This window comes from Lucilia cuprina, chromosome 4, assembly GCF_022045245.1.
Source record: "Lucilia cuprina isolate Lc7/37 chromosome 4, ASM2204524v1, whole genome shotgun sequence".
Classification (NCBI taxonomy): Eukaryota; Metazoa; Arthropoda; class Insecta; order Diptera; family Calliphoridae; genus Lucilia; species Lucilia cuprina.
In genome coordinates, this window is record NC_060952.1 from 25,364,905 (window position 1) to 25,382,589 (window position 17,685).

General features: G+C 32.5%; 2 protein-coding genes across 3 annotated transcripts; both read right to left on the minus strand.

The window, feature by feature from the left end:
• Positions 1 to 8,260: 8,260 nt before the first annotated feature.
• LOC124419553 lies at positions 8,261 to 10,554 on the minus strand. 2 transcript variants are annotated; one of them, XM_046949543.1, is made up of 2 exons: positions 8,792 to 10,554; positions 8,261 to 8,726 (listed from the first exon to the last, which is right to left on the minus strand). In XM_046949543.1, the coding sequence occupies exon 1, from the start codon at positions 10,153 to 10,155 to the stop codon at positions 8,941 to 8,943; it is 1,215 nt and encodes a 404-aa protein (XP_046805499.1). In that variant the 5' UTR covers positions 10,156 to 10,554; the 3' UTR covers positions 8,261 to 8,726; positions 8,792 to 8,940. The 2 variants fall into 2 exon arrangements, with proteins under 2 accessions (XP_046805499.1, XP_046805498.1); XM_046949542.1 differs by having other exon boundaries at positions 8,786 to 10,554.
• A 2,987-nt stretch (positions 10,555 to 13,541) lies between these two features.
• Positions 13,542 to 15,061, minus strand: LOC111674597. The gene has a single exon (XM_023435255.2). It carries the CDS (start codon positions 14,675 to 14,677, stop codon positions 13,730 to 13,732), a length of 948 nt encoding a protein of 315 aa, XP_023291023.2. The 5' UTR covers positions 14,678 to 15,061; the 3' UTR covers positions 13,542 to 13,729.
• Positions 15,062 to 17,685: the final 2,624 nt, after the last annotated feature.

A 17,685-nucleotide genomic window follows, 5' to 3' on the forward strand; every position in this document is an offset into this window, starting at 1 on the left:
AAGTAAAGAGTTGGTTTAAACTTAAAAGTATTTTCTCAATTCTGTTGCTCAATTTACTTTTGTTAGTCATATGGGTGTTTTGTTCAAAAGTATTTGCACTTATATATATATGGGGAATTTCATGTCAAGTGATCCAGCTCAAAAATAAGGGTGTGAGGTGTTTCTGATGTTTTTAATTTTAGAGTAACGAGAATTTAAATAATTTATTAATATTATAAAACCTGAGATAAAACCAGAAACTATTAACACAGTCTTAGAAAATTGGACATGCTATTTAATTCGGAATCCTGCTTACCAGTCGGAGTTGGAGATTGCTCGATCAGCAATTCCTTTTTCAGAAACCCTTACACATGAATGTGCATTTTATATTTAATAATATATACATACATAGTACCAAATGTTAGTTGACTGTTTTATATTTGAAGTTCTATTTGTTTTTCTCTATTTTAAATACAAAACGTTACAAATAACAAAACAATAACGAAAGAACTTGGACACAGTAAATAAATATCTTTCTTCGTTTCTTTGCATGATGTCAACTTTATTAAACTTGTGTGTCCGGACCATACCAGTAATATGTGTGTAGCAACTGGACCAACATGAATTTACCGACAGAACAAGCTTGCTGGCTGGCTGGTAGGCAGACATACATATGTACATATAAATAAATGAATATATTTGTGTGTGGAAATTTATTTTAACGCTAATTTTTCGTAAAAGGCTTTACATAACTTCATTATCAATAATTTTTCAGAAAACACGGTAAGGACTCGAATTCTGTACCTAGGGATTCAAATGATTCCCTTTTGAAAAGTTACAAAAAATAAAAAAAAATCTTTAAAATTTTCAAAAATTCAGTTTACGAAATGTGTAGTTTTTGCTAGATTTTTTTTGAATCAGTCTAATGCAACACACAAAAGTATTTTATGTATTTTGTTGACTTTATATGCTCTGATACTCGTACTCGTACATTACATCTGTAACTCTTTTGCACTTTGGATTTGTATCTGTGTCTGTATGCGTGTGTCCTCCATCCATGTAAAAGCTTGTTGTGCAATTGTCCTGCACTGACTCTGTATATCTCCGTGTGTGTATTTCTGCTTGTAATAGTTGATTTTAATTGCTTGTGTTTGCAACAATTCATGTTTATTAACTTTAAAATTTAACAATTTTATGCGTTCCTACAACAAATGTTTATTTTTATGTATTTGTGTTGCAAGTAGAGCATAACACACTAAAATGTTTTTAAATAAATATTAAAGTGTGGCAAAGTTTAAATGAAAAGACCATTTAAATATTGGACTTTTAAGTTAAAAGTTTTTTGTGTAAACTTTTAGCAGAGAAAAGTATACAAATTGTATTATATTTAGTAATTGAAAATGTATATTATTAGTTAAAAAGAGTTTTGTTTTTTGGTTTATACAAAGACAATTAGATATGTTTTTTTCGTATTTAAAGAAGAGTTGCTACTAGTATTATATTTTCTGTATTTTGTTTATCACTCTACAACTAATAATTGGTCAAATATGACCTATGGTCATATACATATTATGCGTTTATGCTGATGTTGAAAAGTATTTGAGTTAATTATGACATGTATGTCCGTCTGTCCGGCTGGCTGGCTTCAGAATATTATGGAATAATTTGAACTCTTTAAACATACACACATGAAAAAGTCTATGTGTACAGGAATCTGTGGACCATTAGTAGTAGCACTTATGCTCCTGTAAAAGGACATACGATTTCACAAGATGGGAATTTATATAAAAAAGTTGGTATTAAAATTAATATCAAATGAAGCTGAGAACCTTTGCTTCAAAATAATATGATTTATTTCAATTCATCAGGATTAAAAAAGAAAAGGAAATCTTTAAGAAAATTTGTCACAAAAAGTAGTTAAAGGATTTTTAAATTAAATTTCTTTTTCGTTTTTTTTCTCTAAATGTGTCAAATATATTATATAAATAGAATGTACTGATTCTCAGCTTCCATTTAATACCAATTATACAATATATAGAAATATTTCAATTATTCGTTTGAAATTGTAAGTCGTTTAAACTTTGAAGTCCTTTTATAAGAATATAAGAGCTGATTATAAAAATTGTAGTACGCAGAATAGCTATAAGTGGAATCTATTTTCACATGCATATCAACTTTTCCATGTGTGAAAGCTTTTTTATACCCTACACCACTATAGTGGGGAGGGTATTATACGTTTGTGCTGATCTTTGTAACGTACAAAAATATTGGTGCAATACCCACCTTAAAGTATACCGATCGATTCAGAATCATTTTTTGAGTCGATTAAGACATGTCCGTCCGTCCGTTTGTCCGGCTGGCTGTCCATGTAAACCTTGTCCACATACAAACCCCCCTTCAAAAATGTCTTAAGCAATGAAACTCAACAAAACTAAATGTTATTTAAAAATATATCCTTTTCCCAAATTTGCCGAATATCAGCCCATATTTGACCTATATAAAGCCTCATTTAGAAATTTTAGATTTTTTTATCAATAAATTTCTTAAATATTTTGGAATTATGGTAATATTCAACATAAAAGTTTCTTTATAAAAAGTAAAAATTTTAAAAATATACTCATGGTGTAGTGTTTTATATGGTCTGCCATGCCCGACTATACTTTCCTACTTGTTTTTTAAATTGTTACAGGGTGTATTAAGTCATTACTTTAGCAAGACGAAATTATTGAAAGCAAGTACTTACTTACAAATAAGAAATTATATAAGTAATTACATATACATAGTTAAGTAAGTTAGTTGTATCCCAATAAACATCGATTCAAACCTGTGAATATTTTTGAAAATTTTCTTAACTAAATAATGTATTTTCCAAATTGTTTTCAAATTTTAAAGTTTAGCCTTTGAAATAAACATGATAATTTCAAAAAAACGTTTAAAAAATATAATATGTGATATTTATAAAATTTTCAAAGTTTTGTTTTAATTGAACTTAGAAAAGTTTCTTTCAAAAAATAAATTATTTTAGAAAAATAAAAACAGAAAATTTTTTCTACAGCAAGGGAGCGAAAAAACGTTAAATATAGGAGAAATAATCGGAGATATAAAAGAAAAATATGCTAAAATAAATGTATGAATGTTTTATTTTCAGGTGATGTAAAAAATATATGAATTTTGCAATAGTTAGCATTATAATTAGGGTTTGAAATATGTATAAAAATAATAATAAAGAATACTTGAAATACGTTTGAATTTTTTTTAGTTTCAAGCTTACCTCTAGCCTTCTTTTTAAATTCGAAATACATTTGAAAAATACGTTTGATTTCTAACTGCCTTTTTGTTTGAGAAGGCCATAATTTTCCATTTGAAAACAAAAATTTTCAAATTTGTTCTCAAAGGCTATGTATGAAATTTTAATAGGTTTTCAAATACATATTTACATCATTTCAAAGGTTTTTGCTTATTGGGATTGTTTTACATAAGAAAAGCAAACAAGTATACGAACTTTAGTTCCATATAACTGATATTAAGTTCAGTACAGGAATGTCCGACAAATAAGTATTTATTTACCATATTCTATGAAAGACATCATTATACTGCACTATGACTAATGTAGATAGTATAATATTGTCTTTGCAAAGTAAGTTTGCAAAGAGGATATTTTAATAGACAACCCTCGTACAATTACTAACAGAAATACATACCTATAGCAAATGACTACAAATATCAACATTATTTCCCATTGAATTAATTTAAATTTTTCCCATACAAACATCCAATGATAAATCAAAGAAAATATACTTACTACTCCCAGGATATTTACATTTTGCCATCATGTTGTTTTTCTATCTGCAATACATACATATGAACATACATACATATAGTGAAAATGTTGTAACATTTTACAAAAACATTCCCTTACTTAGAAATTCCTTGTATTATATTCCTTGAATCCATAATCCAAACTGGCGTTTGAAAAAAAAACAAACTCAACAACAATACAAAATTATAAAAAAAATTAATATCGTACATTCTTTGTGAATTTTTTCTGTTGTTTTTCTAGCTTAGACCCTTATTCACGTAATTTCATTTTGTATGTTGTAAATACGTTGATTGTTGTTTTTAGTTGTAGCTGGTAATTCTTTTATGGTTTAATTATATAAATGTTTCTTTTAATGTCAGAGCATTTTCCGTGTCCTGTTTGAAATTTAATTACCACTACCGTTAGTTAACATTACCTGAGGGTTCTTAACATGTCACTGCCATAAAATAAGTTCAAGTTGTTGCTGTTGTTGGCGGTTTTTGTTGTTGTTGTTGATTTCTTTTCTTAATTTAACTACATACATATTTAAACATTTATTTAAGGTTTTGACGGTACGTTTGTATGTATATTAGGGCGGATCTTCTAATTGTTGTCATATAAGAATATGTATCATAATTATGAGCCCAAAGGCCCAATAGCGTTCGCCTTTAAGAAAAAAGAAGACAAACTGACAGACGTATAATTTGTATAATTTTTAAAAATTTATATTTGTAAGCCACCCTAATATACATACATTTGCTTAATTATGTGTTTTATATATTTTATATTCAGTTTGAAAGAAATTTTGTGTAAAGCACTTAGGAGGGATATAAAGGAAGAATACAATTATAAATCACTTTTTATGTAATATATTTAATTAACTTCATTAGAAAACTTGAAAATTGTAATGCTCAGGTAGATCTATTTAAAATAAAAGATTTAAAAATATTTACACAATTATGCCTAATTTGTTGTTTATTCAACAACTGTTTAAATTAATATATTATTTAATTCAAATGTAATTCAAATAACATGCTAATGCTAAATATTAAAAAGTTGATTTTATTTTAAATTAATTCAATAATTAGTCTAATTTACTTAAATGTTTCTCTAAGCGAATCATTACTTTATACTTTATTTTCAATATATAGACGCGTCCACGAGTATTTAAAGTTTACTTTAAACTCCTTAATATTTTAGCATTTTAACTTCTAGCTTATCTAACTTAAATACTGCCAAAATTATATTAAGAAATTAAAAGAAAAGTTTAGAATCTATATATATCTTATTTGAGTTTAATTTCAAGAATACAGTTATAACGCTTATGGGAGGGATTTGGGAGGCTAAGATTAATTATGTCCCGATGTATACCATTAACTTACAAAAAATTACACAAATTATATATGCGTAAAGAGTACTCCTTAAAAGATTACGACTGATCCAAAACTATTGCAAAAAATACGTACTTGAATAATATCTGATATCATACTGGTTGGTTGGTTTACGTGGTAGTTCACTACACGCGAACTGTCAAGTAGAATCAAAGAGACCCCGTTTTGACCGGACCACTCCACTCGTCAGATGTTGAATTTGTAGTATTAGATCCAGCCCGTAGCTGTGAGAAATCTGAGGATATCATTAAGCCTAAAGACAGATATCTCGCCAAGGTTAGATATGAAGTAATTGCCAAGGAAGCGGTTTCTCTTTACGGCCAGAGCAGGGCATTCACAGAGGAGATGGAAGACCGTTTCTTCCTTTTCCCTGTCTTTGCAACTGCGACAGTGATCATTGAAAGGGAGCCCAAGCCGACTTGCGTGTCTGCCTATTACCCAGTGTCCTGTTATTACTGCTATCAGCCTCGATATGTCCCGCCTACTTCGATTTATAAGGTGTCTTGTGCGTTTCTCATTGAAGGAGGGCCACAATAACTTGGCCCCTTTACATGTGTCTAGGTTATTCCATCTATTTTCAGCTTTTTGAAGAAAGAATCTGAGGATATTGCTCTTGATATAACTTAACGGAGTTGCTACTGGAACGGCGTCGGAGATATCAAGAGCAGATCCCGTTCTTGCAAGCTCATCTGCCTGTTCATTACCGTAGTAGTCCCTATGCGCAGGGACCCAAACAAGGGTAATGTCAGACAGCCGACCCAGCATTGACAGATCCTTCTTGCATTGTCTGACTAATAAGGAAGTAGTAGTATAAGAGTTTAGTGAGAGAAGTGCCGCTTGACTATCGACAAAGATTCCTATGTTGCCGCGAATATTGAGGTCATGTAACACCCTACAGGCTGACATTATCGCAAAAATTTCAGCCTGAAAGACACTACAGTTGTTGGGAAGACGATGGGATATACTTACCCCAGCTTCTTCACAAAAGACACCAGAACCAACGCCGCAGTTCATTTTAGAACCATCTGTAAAGATTCTGGTGGTATATTCGCTCGGTAGATTACCTCTACACCACTCGCTCCTGGAAGGAACTCTGACTTTGAAGACTCTATCAAAGTCCGTGTGTGGGGTAATATAGTCGGATGGTTGGTTCAAGATTGGAGGTAGCAAGCTTAAAATCTTAGCGTGTCCATATGTTCTTGATATCCAACTTCCGGATGAGTTAAGTCTTACTGCGCTACAAGCAGATATGGTCATTATGTGCAGATCTATGGGTAGGATATGCAATATAGTGTTCAGAGCTTCTGAAGGACTAGTTCTTATGGCACCTGTTATCCCAATGCATGCTGATCTCTGAACTTTGTATAGTTGATCCACAACAAACTTCTTCTTAGTTGAAGTCCACCATACAAGAGATCCGTATGTAAGAATAGGACGTACTATGGCTGTGTACATCCATTTAACTATGTTGGGACTAAGTCCCCATTTCATTCCAAACATCTTACGACAGGTATAGTAGGCGACCGTTGCCTTCTTGACTCTGTGCTGGATGTTGAGTTTCCATGATAATTTGGAGTCTAGAATAGTTCCTAGATATTTGGCATTGTTTGATAAGGGGATTTCGCGGTTTTTTAACCGTGGCAGGTTGAAGCTTGGAATCTTGGTCTTTGTTGTGAATAGTACCAGTTCTGTCTTACTTGGATTTACTCCTAGACCACTGTCTGTGGCCCAATTACTGAGTAGCACCAGAGCACCAGACATAATATCGCTAATCACGTCTGGGAACATTCCTGATACCAGTATCACAACGTCGTCCGCATAGGCAACGACCTTTATCCCTCTGTTGTCCAGTTCCTTAAGAATCGTATTAACAACGATAAGCCAAAGTAGTGGAGAGATTACACCGCCCTGAGGTGTGCCTCGTTCAACTCGTTTGGACTTAACGCTGTTACCAAGACTTGCAGTAATAATTCTAGATTTCAACATAGTTACCAACCAGTTGCTGATATATTCTTCAACATCCAGATTAGCGAGAGCTTGTTGAATTGCAGAAGTATTTACGTTATTGAAGGCACCTTCTATGTCTAAGAAGGCTCCCATAGTGTATTGTTTGAATTCGAGGGATCTTTCTATAACTCTTACAACCTCATGTAGAGCTGTCTCAGTAGATCGTCCTTTAAGGTAGGCATGTTGACTGGTTGAAAGCCGTGATGAGCTCTCTAGCCGTTGCCTAATATGTGAGTCGATGAGTCTTTCCAGCGTTTTGAGTTGAAAAGATGAAAGACTAATTGGACGAAAGTCCTTCGCATTTTCATGACTCCTTTTGCCAGCTTTGGGAATAAAAACGACCTTAACCTTTCTCCAGTTTACCGGAACATGGTTGAGAGAGAGGCTGAGCGTGTATATTCTATGAAGCCAGGGGATGATATATTCTTTTGCACTTTGTAACATCTTTGGCAAAATGCCATCAGGCCCTGGTGATTTGAAAGGGGAAAAACTATCAATCGCCCATGAGATTCTATCATAAGAGATGATATTTTCATTGATTCCCGTTAGAGTCCTACTGTCAGTGAAGATTTCCTTGACAGCATCTTTGCAGCCAGGGAAGTGAGTATTCAGTAGGATGTCAAGAGATTCTGCCGAGGATTCTGACCAAGTGTCGTCCTTCCTCTTAATATAGGTTGGATTAGATTGGCCTTTAGCAAGAATTTTGCTAAGTCTAGCAGAATCCTTTGTGTTATCTATAGATTCGCAGAAACTTCTCCATGAGGTTCTTTTTGCGAGTGCTATAGCTTTCTTATAAACTTTTAGTTTGTCGCGGTATGGCTGCCACGATTTATTGTTGTAGCATGTGTTAAAGGCCCTACGTGTTTCCTTACGTAGCTTAGATAGTTCCGAATTCCACCATGGAGGGAAGCTTTTCTTTGCCTTTGTGATTGGACAGGAGACTTCGAAAGCCTTACCTAAGACTTTGCTAAAGTGTTCTTCTATCTTTTCAAGCCCAGTGATTGAATCATCAACCACTGGAGTTTTCTTGAGCTTATGTCTAAGGATCCCTTTATATTTGAACCAATCGGTTCTTCTTGGTTCCTATAGACCATTTTTTCCGTCGAGTTTTGTAATATAATATCGAAGAGGATCCAATTGTGATCTGAAAAAGATTTTTCATTGGATACCCTCCACCTATCAACTGATATTTTAGATCTGTCGCTAATGAGTGTAATGTCCAGTACTTCCTCCCACCCATTATAATTATCCGTACTTGGAAAAATGAAAGTAGGTTTGTTGCCAGAGTTACATATGTTTAGGTTGTTAGTATTAATGAAATTGAAGATTGACTCACCCCTTTCATTAGTTTCGCTGCTACCCCAGATTGTATGCCTTGCATTGGCATCACAGCCTAGGATTATGTCGTCAGATGTCTCAATTACGGCCAGGAGATCGCTCACTTCGTCTGGTGGTGCTGTCTTCTCGTGTGCCATATAGCTTGAGGCAATCATGAAGCTTCTGTTGTGCGGTAGCTCGACCTTTGCGACTGTTAGGTCTTCTGAGCTAAGCTGTGTACAAAGAAAAATGTTAATCGATTTTTTAGCAATTAGACATGATCGTGGCCTACCATTACTTCTTGCATATAGTATGTTGTATGTAGATGCTGGGAACCCTTTAACTTCTGAGTCCGTGACCCAGGGTTCTTGAACCAGGCAAATGTCCAGGTTTTCCTCGGCTAGGAGAACCCGTAGATTGTCTGAAGCACACTTTGAGTGCTTCAGATTAATTTGCACTATCTTTAGTGCCATTGTCAGGTTTAATAGGTGGCTCGGAGAGTTTCATGCCAGTGAGCAGAGAGTTGGCAGCTTCCATCTCATCCGTCTCTTCACTCCCCGATTTTGTCGGCCGGAACACCTTTACTTTGGCGCCCCTCACCCCAAAGAACAGCCTAAAGCCCACCTTCTCCAGCTCAACGGAGCCAGCTTCTGTGATGGCGAGAATTAGACATGTGTGCCCTTCGCCTTGTTCTGTGCGGATGATAGCCCAGTCATTCATGTGTATGTTGGGATTCTGCCGTTTGAGGCATTCCAACATCTTGGGTGCTTCGGCGCTCATCTTTGGTAACCAAACTCTTGCACGAGGTCTCATTGGAATTTCCTCAGCAGGGATTAGTTTAAGGCTTAAACCTACCCATGCATCTCTAATCTTAGTGATGCATTTGTTGAGGAACCCCTTTGAGAATTCGTCCAGGCATTTGATCACCCTGTATCCCCGGTGAATCTCACTGGAGTCAAAACGGGGTACCTTGTCGTCTTTGTTAGTGAGCAAGTGTTCCATAACGAGCTCAGTTAATTTAGACTCAATGGCACCCCATTCTGTTACTACAGGGTTGATGGCCCCATCTTTTTCAGTAACCAGAGCCATTAGGAGGTGGTCCTTCACCACTTCGTTAAATGGTCTTCTGGCAGTTGTCGTGATGGCTACAGGTCCCGGAGTGGTTTTGCCTTCTATTACCTTCCTCCTTTTTGGCGATTTACCATCCTCAACCTGTGAGCGGTTTCGCTTGGACCTTTCGGTTTCAGCAGCCATTTTGGATGTGCTGGGTGCGGTCTCCAAAAACTTTTGGTACTCATCCACCACAGCTTGATATTTGACGCGATCATCTTCATCGCGTTCATGAGGTGTACCATTAGCAGCATTCTTGGCAATCTTGTCGAGAATGAAAACAGCCTTGGTATATCTAGCTTTGAGGATGTCTTTCTGACTTTTCCTTTTTGGCCTTTTTTTCCTCGAATTGTCGCCAGCCTTGGCGTCGGATTGAGGAGTATTTGTCGGGCTTTTTGAGGGGTAGAGAGTGCTATGTCTTTCATTCCCACTACCTGAAGGACTCACTACCGTCTCTTGACTAGAGGCGAGAAGTTCGTCCTCGGATGAGGATCCAATCTCATCCTTTCTTCGTTGTTTTTGTTTTTGTTCTTTTTCTGTGTTAGTTTCCATATGTTGGTCCCACGAGTAGGCACGTAAGGGAAGAGACGATCCATGCAGTGACGGCGTACATGGACTAGACTAGGATTTACAACCGGCCCGTGTCGTGGCACCGGAGGGGAGCTGTTAGCGACTAATCTTCTTTAACCACTGATTAGCCATTCAGATTCTCGGCACTGCTACCAACCACCTTAACCTTACAAGTGGGGGATGGGGATGGGGAGGAGACGGGATTGTTTATAGGAAAATTGGGAATTGAGGATAGGAGGGATAACCTTTGGTCATGAAGGCTTTTGAGTTCAGTGTCTTCCAAATACAAAGGGCTTATGCCGAGTGTATTTGCAATGCAAAAGAACCACAGCCAACACTAAAGCCACCACATCGCGGCAAGATTGTTATCCAGGTGGTGGGATATCATACTGACACCAAAATGTTTACAATTTCTCAATACCACCCGTTGTCAAAGTATATACATATGTATGACAACATTATGTTGTCAGAAAATGCTACATTGTTAAAATTTCAACAATTTGTTGTCGAAATCTATACACAACAGTTGCCTAAATGTTAACAAACACGGTAAGCTCACTGTTGACAATTTGCCTACTTACCGGCAAGTAGGTAAGTAATATTGGAGAAAAGTGTAAGAAGTTAATTTTTGGGTGATTAACTACTTATTTTTGTTTCATGATGACCAAAAAATAACTGGTTACAAATCTCATTTCCCGACATTTTCGGCTTTAAAACTAGTTTAACAGTGTGGAATGGTTTCCACACAAATGTAAATATCAACATTTCTTGAAATCCAAAATCGACTACGGTTAGAAACACTATCTAATTCCTTATTGTACATACGCTATAGACAATTGACTATAAATTTTATTAAAATAGAAACACTATCTAATTCCTTATTGTACATACGCTATAGACAATTGACTATAAATTTTATTAAAAAAATAATTTATGTTATTGATAATGACAACTCTTTACAAAGTTATGTATGAAATAACTACATTAACTACAATACTCGTTACTAAAATTTGAAAATATTTTACTGGGTCAAACGGATCTGGGACCTATACCCAACAAGCCTTATATAGTGAATATTTGTGAAAAATTTCAGTCTCCTAAATCTTTTGGACCCTATCATACTCAGACATATACATATATAGATAGACAGACAAATAGATGAACGGATTGACATAGCTAAATCGTCTTAGAATCTAATGATCCAGAATTTGTAAAATACATGGATTTGGATTAAATTAGAAAATGACAAAAAATAACTTGCTCTGAAGACAATTTGTGGAACCTTTTATAAGCTACGTGTGTAAATTGATAATGATTTGAATGCTTTACCATGTATGTAGTCAAAATTAATTATAAATTTCTCCTACTCAAATCTTATCGTAAACATCAAATGACTGCACCTAGTCTAAAATATTAATAGAAATAGTGCATTATTCCGGTATTCAAAAGTCATTGTCTGTTACTTTTTTTTATCTATTAAAACTGCAAACAACTAGATATTTCTCGAAACAAGCTGTGGTGTATTTCAAACGAAACTTGGTCGAATGAACATTGACCATTTTTATTAATTAATGTTACTTCCCTTTTTTATCTTATCGCAGAATTGTTTGTTATTTTTTTTTTTAATGAAAAAAAATTAATACAAATAAAAGATCACCGCCTAAATTGTGGTGTCAAAAGCACACAGGGAACATGACAATAAATGGTTTAATTAAAACAGAGTTTATTTTTTTGTATATTGTTGTTTTCTTTATATAAAATAAAAATAACATTTTAAATATAATTTTATTTAAATCTACAAATACTATAATATAAATAAATATTTTATTTAAGTTGTTAAAAATACATACAAATATATTTCAATAAACAAATAAATAGTATACAATACATATGCATGAGTAAGTAAGTATTAATAGAAGTTAAATGTTCATATGTATTTTGTGTAATTGTGTGTAATTTTTTTTTTCAAATATGCCAATACATACTTACATATATATGTACAGTATAACATGTTTATTATCCCACTAGATAAAAAAATTTATAAAAATAACATTTTTCTTAAATTTAATAATTTTTTTTAATGATTATATTTTATTTATACCAATTTTTTTATTTATTTTGATAAGTCTAATAATTGGGGTTTACTGTCGATTTATTAATAAAATTATGTAGTTTTTTTTATACATAGTCATACTTATAAACAACTATTGTTTTATGTTTAAGTTTTTTAAACAAAAAATACAAATATTTCGAGTTTTTTTTTTACAGCCAACTAGTGCTTATTTTTCCATTTACAAAAACACAAACATATTTATTGAAATATATTTATATATACATATTGGTAAAAAATATATAAAAGTAAATAAAATAAAAGTTGAAAAATTAAGTTCATAAAAAGTTGGCAAAATAATTAAAAATGTAAATAATTTGTTAAGCAATTAATTTAATATTAATTTGTATGTTTATTTAAATATTTCTGCTTCAGAAAACAAATAAAGATAGAAAAAAAATTACTTTATATATGGGCAATTTTGTGGCCAGAAGGTCTAATTTCTTCTTGGCTGAATCGTTTTATTAAGTTGGGCCACTTGCCACGAAATTGACCAAAAATATATATTGATTTTTCAGAGTGATTTTTGATAATTTTGTCTGAAATACCCTTGTCGTAGTTGAGTTATGATTTTTTGCCTGATTTCTGTATTATATAAGTCCATTGTAATCGTTAGAGCCATTTTCTAAAACCAACCTTAGAGAGGGGCTAGTGTCAAGTCTATAAAAATGCTGTAAGTGCCATTTTGAAAAGAACGTTCCTATTTTCCTAACATGTTTTGAAAAAAAAAAAACAATATTTTCTGAGATCCATCGAAATTTAAGATTTATTCCCAAAATGCCCCTAACAACCTTGTATAACCTTGATAACTTGAAATTTGTAAAAATCCCCTACGTATCAACTCTACTTGTCTTTAACGGCGATTGGTCCCCTTAGACGGAAAGTGACTCCTAAAATTTATTCCTTCACAAAATTTTTGTCAATCCTACCCAGTATTTATGAAGTTTGTATTTCATTTATATACTTCAATTTTGCAAAAAAAATTGCTATTTGTTTTTCATTAAAGGGTTGAAAAGTTTGTGGAGAAAATTTTGAAAAAAACATACAATTTTTGTTTGGTAAACATTTCAACTAAATGACTTAACTTTTGTTAGCAAAATTTCGTTAACAAAATTTTCAAAATTATTTTTATATAAAAACCAAATACTAAACTTTGATTAAATTAAATTATGCATCTTTGCTTTCTGAAATTTATAAAAAAATATTATATGTACATATATGTCAGTACACTTGTTTGTGTGTGTGTGTTTTAAGGCTTTTAGCAAAAATTTTATATGCAAATTATGAAATTCTTTTTATAAGAATTTATGCATGTATTATGAACTTAATTTTTTTTCTTTATTTTATATACAATGTATTAAATAATGTATTTTTATATTTTACTATCTTCTGAGCTTTCAGTTGAAGACCAACCAACAACAATTGAGTATGGGATGCTGTTGTTTCTTAATAATAATCATTACACTGCATATAGTTACGCCATTTTTCCCAATTAGCACAGCCAACAATTTCACTTGTGGTACTAGTACCAGTAACACCACTTTCACGAGTACCACTGCCGGCATTTGTTGTTGTTGTTGTGACGATGGCATGAACAAAACCCTTACCTGTTTCACAATTCAGTATTGTTGGTTCGATAGACTCCTTTAGGCAGACATAAAATTTATTTGGATTCATACATTCCCAAGGCTGTTGCATATGCTTGCTATCGCAAACTATCACCTGTTCGAGATGTCCACTTGAAATGCACGCCGGCCATTGATCAAACGGTATGCAGCCCGAATAGCCCAGACCGAGAAAAAAACCTTTACCTTCGGGACAACGTAATTGCAGAGGCTTTTTTGTTTGAGTATCACAGATGTAGAATATATTTGGATCAACATCACCCCATGCACCAGTAAGGGATTTGCAATCGCCCAGTGAAGTGTTGGTGGTGGTGATGGCTGTTGCAGAAGTTTTGGCATTTATGGCTTTTGGTTGCCTTATTGTTGCTGCAGCTTGATGTGACATGTGGAAGGAGTTTAATGTTGAGAATGCTGATGCTGCAGTTGCTACTGCTGATTGTGATGATGATGATGTTGTTGGTAGAGTTTGTGTTTTTGTTGATTGTTGTGCTATTACGGGATTTTTACTTAAATCGAACCATGTTTTCGTCCATGTTTCTGCTATTGTTTTTGTTATTTCCGTGTCCGGCCGTATATGGCCGCCTGTTTTTGTTGTGTTAACGGAAACTATGGCGTGCATAAAAATCATGATGGCTGCTGTTACTACTGCTGATGTCGCTGTATTCGTGGTTATATAAAAAATCACTGACAATTTACAATTGTTTTTGTAGTTGCTGTTATTTCTGCTGTTTTTGTGGTTTATTATGAATTTATTTTGCAAGATTTTCATGACGTATGAGTGAAATTTTTTTCACAATTAAAATTCACACAATTTTTTTTTATCGCTATAAATATAAATATAAAAAATTTAACTTTAATCCGACTTTTTGGAATTTTTCACTAAGTTTTGCTTTAGTTTACTCTTTTTAACAACAATATTTTCAACTTCCTTTTATGCGTTTATTATTTATTATTGTAAAATTCATAAATAAATTGTGTATTTCTCTTCTTTTAAAAATTTTTTTTCTTTGTCAATAAATTTATTGCCTGTTGTGTTCCGTTTATATATGTTGCAAATAAAAAATGTAAATATATTTATTTATGCGTTTGGTTCTTTTAGCGGTTTCTTTTTTTTTTAAATACACTTCATACAATTTGTCTTGGCTATAACGCGTGGTCTTTAATTCTATGGTGGCTCGTTGCTGTCATTCATTTTTATATATGTTTCCAAAAAGTAATTTGTGGCTTTTTGATTGTCGATAAAACGTATGTATATTATTGGTCTATTTTTATTTTTGCATTCTCATAAAGCAAAGTGGAAAAAATCACCGAGTTTTAAAGGGTGGTACATTAAGTGAAAGAGGGTGTATAAGCATGTTAATGAATTTGTAACATTGTATAAATTAAAAATTCCCAAACAAAACTTTCTACTAGATTTCTTGATTAGGTAGAAGAAGTCTTACAGTTTCTTGCATATAATATAATTCAAAGTTTAATGAATATTCAGTTTATAATCAAATGTTTTGTATTATTGATAATATTTAATTTGGTTATGTATAGAGTGCTAAGGATATCGTTAAATACTTATATTAAAATATTTTATTACTCATGTCATTCTCTATTATTATATATATTTTTTTAAATAATTGATGACGTTTTTTAACTCTGAGACTGAAAGTTTTTTATATAAAAATATACTAGATAAATATTAGGGTGGATGTTTATTTCTTATAATATGTGAATTGTAAAAATTTGAGTTAGATAAAAAAATACTTTTATAAGTAATGGAAATATCTGTCGTAAATCCAGAATTTAAAATTTTATACGGACATATTTAAAGAATATTTGCTTTTAAATTTATATAGAGGATCTTACAGATCCTTTATGGTCAGCGTAATTATATCGACCATAAAAAATATATTGATTTTGTCATCCTAAACAAGTTTTCCTTATTGATCCATGATGTTTTTATTTTTTGGATCATCACTCAGGGGATGGCCCTGATTCATGCAGTGGATTCTGCTGAAACTAGAGAAATAGATTGTGAGAGGAAGGATAGAGGGAGTAGTGTTTGTGGACATTTAATTTAAACCTTTTCTGCAAAAAGTTTGTTCCACATGCGAATTTTCTCTGTAATGTGTTGTGCGATCCACTGGCCAAACGACCGCAAATTGGAGTGTTCTTGATGAGAGACGTGTGCTGTGTAAAATATACGAGTATAGGGAATGAGTTCCCTAATTTCAAAGGAACACATTCCATTAAAGTATCGATAGAACAGTGAAAGACACTTGATATTGAAATGATTAAGCTAGATTGATGAAAATGTTTTATTAAAAAAATCTGTCTATCAAATTTTAGAAGGTCCATAGGTCCCATTAATGTTAGCCGATCTTACAGAAAATCGCTTCATTATCAGGATATTAAGATAAATTCAATAAAACTTATGTGTTATTAAACATAAGTCCCCATAAAAGATAGTCTGACTGACCGATATTTTACAATTTCAGAACTTTCGATAAACTATTCTTGTTATTTTGAAATTTCAATCAAATAAAATTTTTTATATTAAGCTTAAAAAATAGAAACAAATATGACCGATCCCGATAAAATTTAGTGGATAAAATTGTTTTTTTTTTTTTTAATTGTAATGTTTATAAGTAAATTGTAGATATTTAATACATTTTCTTAAGGGGACTTTGTATGGCAGTTAGTCAAATGAGGCCCGATCATTGCAAAATTATTAGCTTAAAAGTGCTTTTCAGGGGGATCAGTTGTACGGGAACTAAGTGGAATAATATACTAATTTAATTCATTTTCAATTTTCTTTTTAGTTAAAACTAAAAAGTAGTAAATTCTGGACATATTTGAAATAAACACAAAATCGACTCCCTAATAAAAATAGGTTTGAATAAATATATGTATGTAAGTGTTTTTAATAAAAGAGAAGAATATTTTAATTGCCACTTGACAGATAAGATATTAGACGTGTGTCTCATCGTTTGTGTCTATTTTTTACTAAATAAGTTTTATTTTTAGTGATTGTACTTTCAACTGAAATGTTTTATGAACTTTGTTTGTCAGAGTATTAAAATAATCCATTCTTTAGTAGCAGTTTTTTTTTATTAATTTATTTTACAAAATTTTATTACTTTTATTCTTAATTAGTTGTGTTTTTTTCTTTTATTTCAGTTACGAATTTATTTCTAAATTTAATCAATATATGGTATGTAATTTACAATAAATATAAATTTTTCAATAATAACTTAAACTAACTGACTAGAATATAAACCTGCGTAATCGCTTTTGTTATTTCGCTGTAGAACTCATATTTTTTTTGCTGACATATAATATAGCAGTCATTATTAGGCTATTTAAACTTAATGATGCACAGTAGTCCCAATGACAAGTTTAGCCCGAAAAAAGTCTTGTATTCTATATTATTTGGGGGTTTGATTTATACAATGGAGGTATGTTTTTTTGTTATCTTAATATGCCATCGATTTTGCATTCCGTTCAGAAGTAGGTGAAAACTAAAATATATTCGACAGATGAATTTTTCGTTCTTCCTAGCAAAAAAAATCGGCTGACAAAAATGTTGACGGAACGTCAACGTCGATGTACAGACACCCTTCCTAAAATATTGCTCCAACACCCACCTAAATGTATACCAATTTCCTCAGAATCGCCAATATGTCCGTCTGTCTTTAAGTTTTGTGCTCACGCTATATTTCGCAAGATAATTTTATGAAATGCGTCACATACTCTTCTATTGACCCAAGGTCCATTATTTCACCTAGT

What these genes read in the sequence shown, in the direction of transcription:
- LOC124419553 (XM_046949543.1), bottom strand. Translation starts at nt 10,155, where the DNA reads ATGGAAACTAACACAGAAAAAGAACAAAAACAAAAACAACGAAGAAAG.
- LOC111674597 (XM_023435255.2), bottom strand. Translation starts at nt 14,677, where the DNA reads ATGAAAATCTTGCAAAATAAATTCATAATAAACCACAAAAACAGCAGA.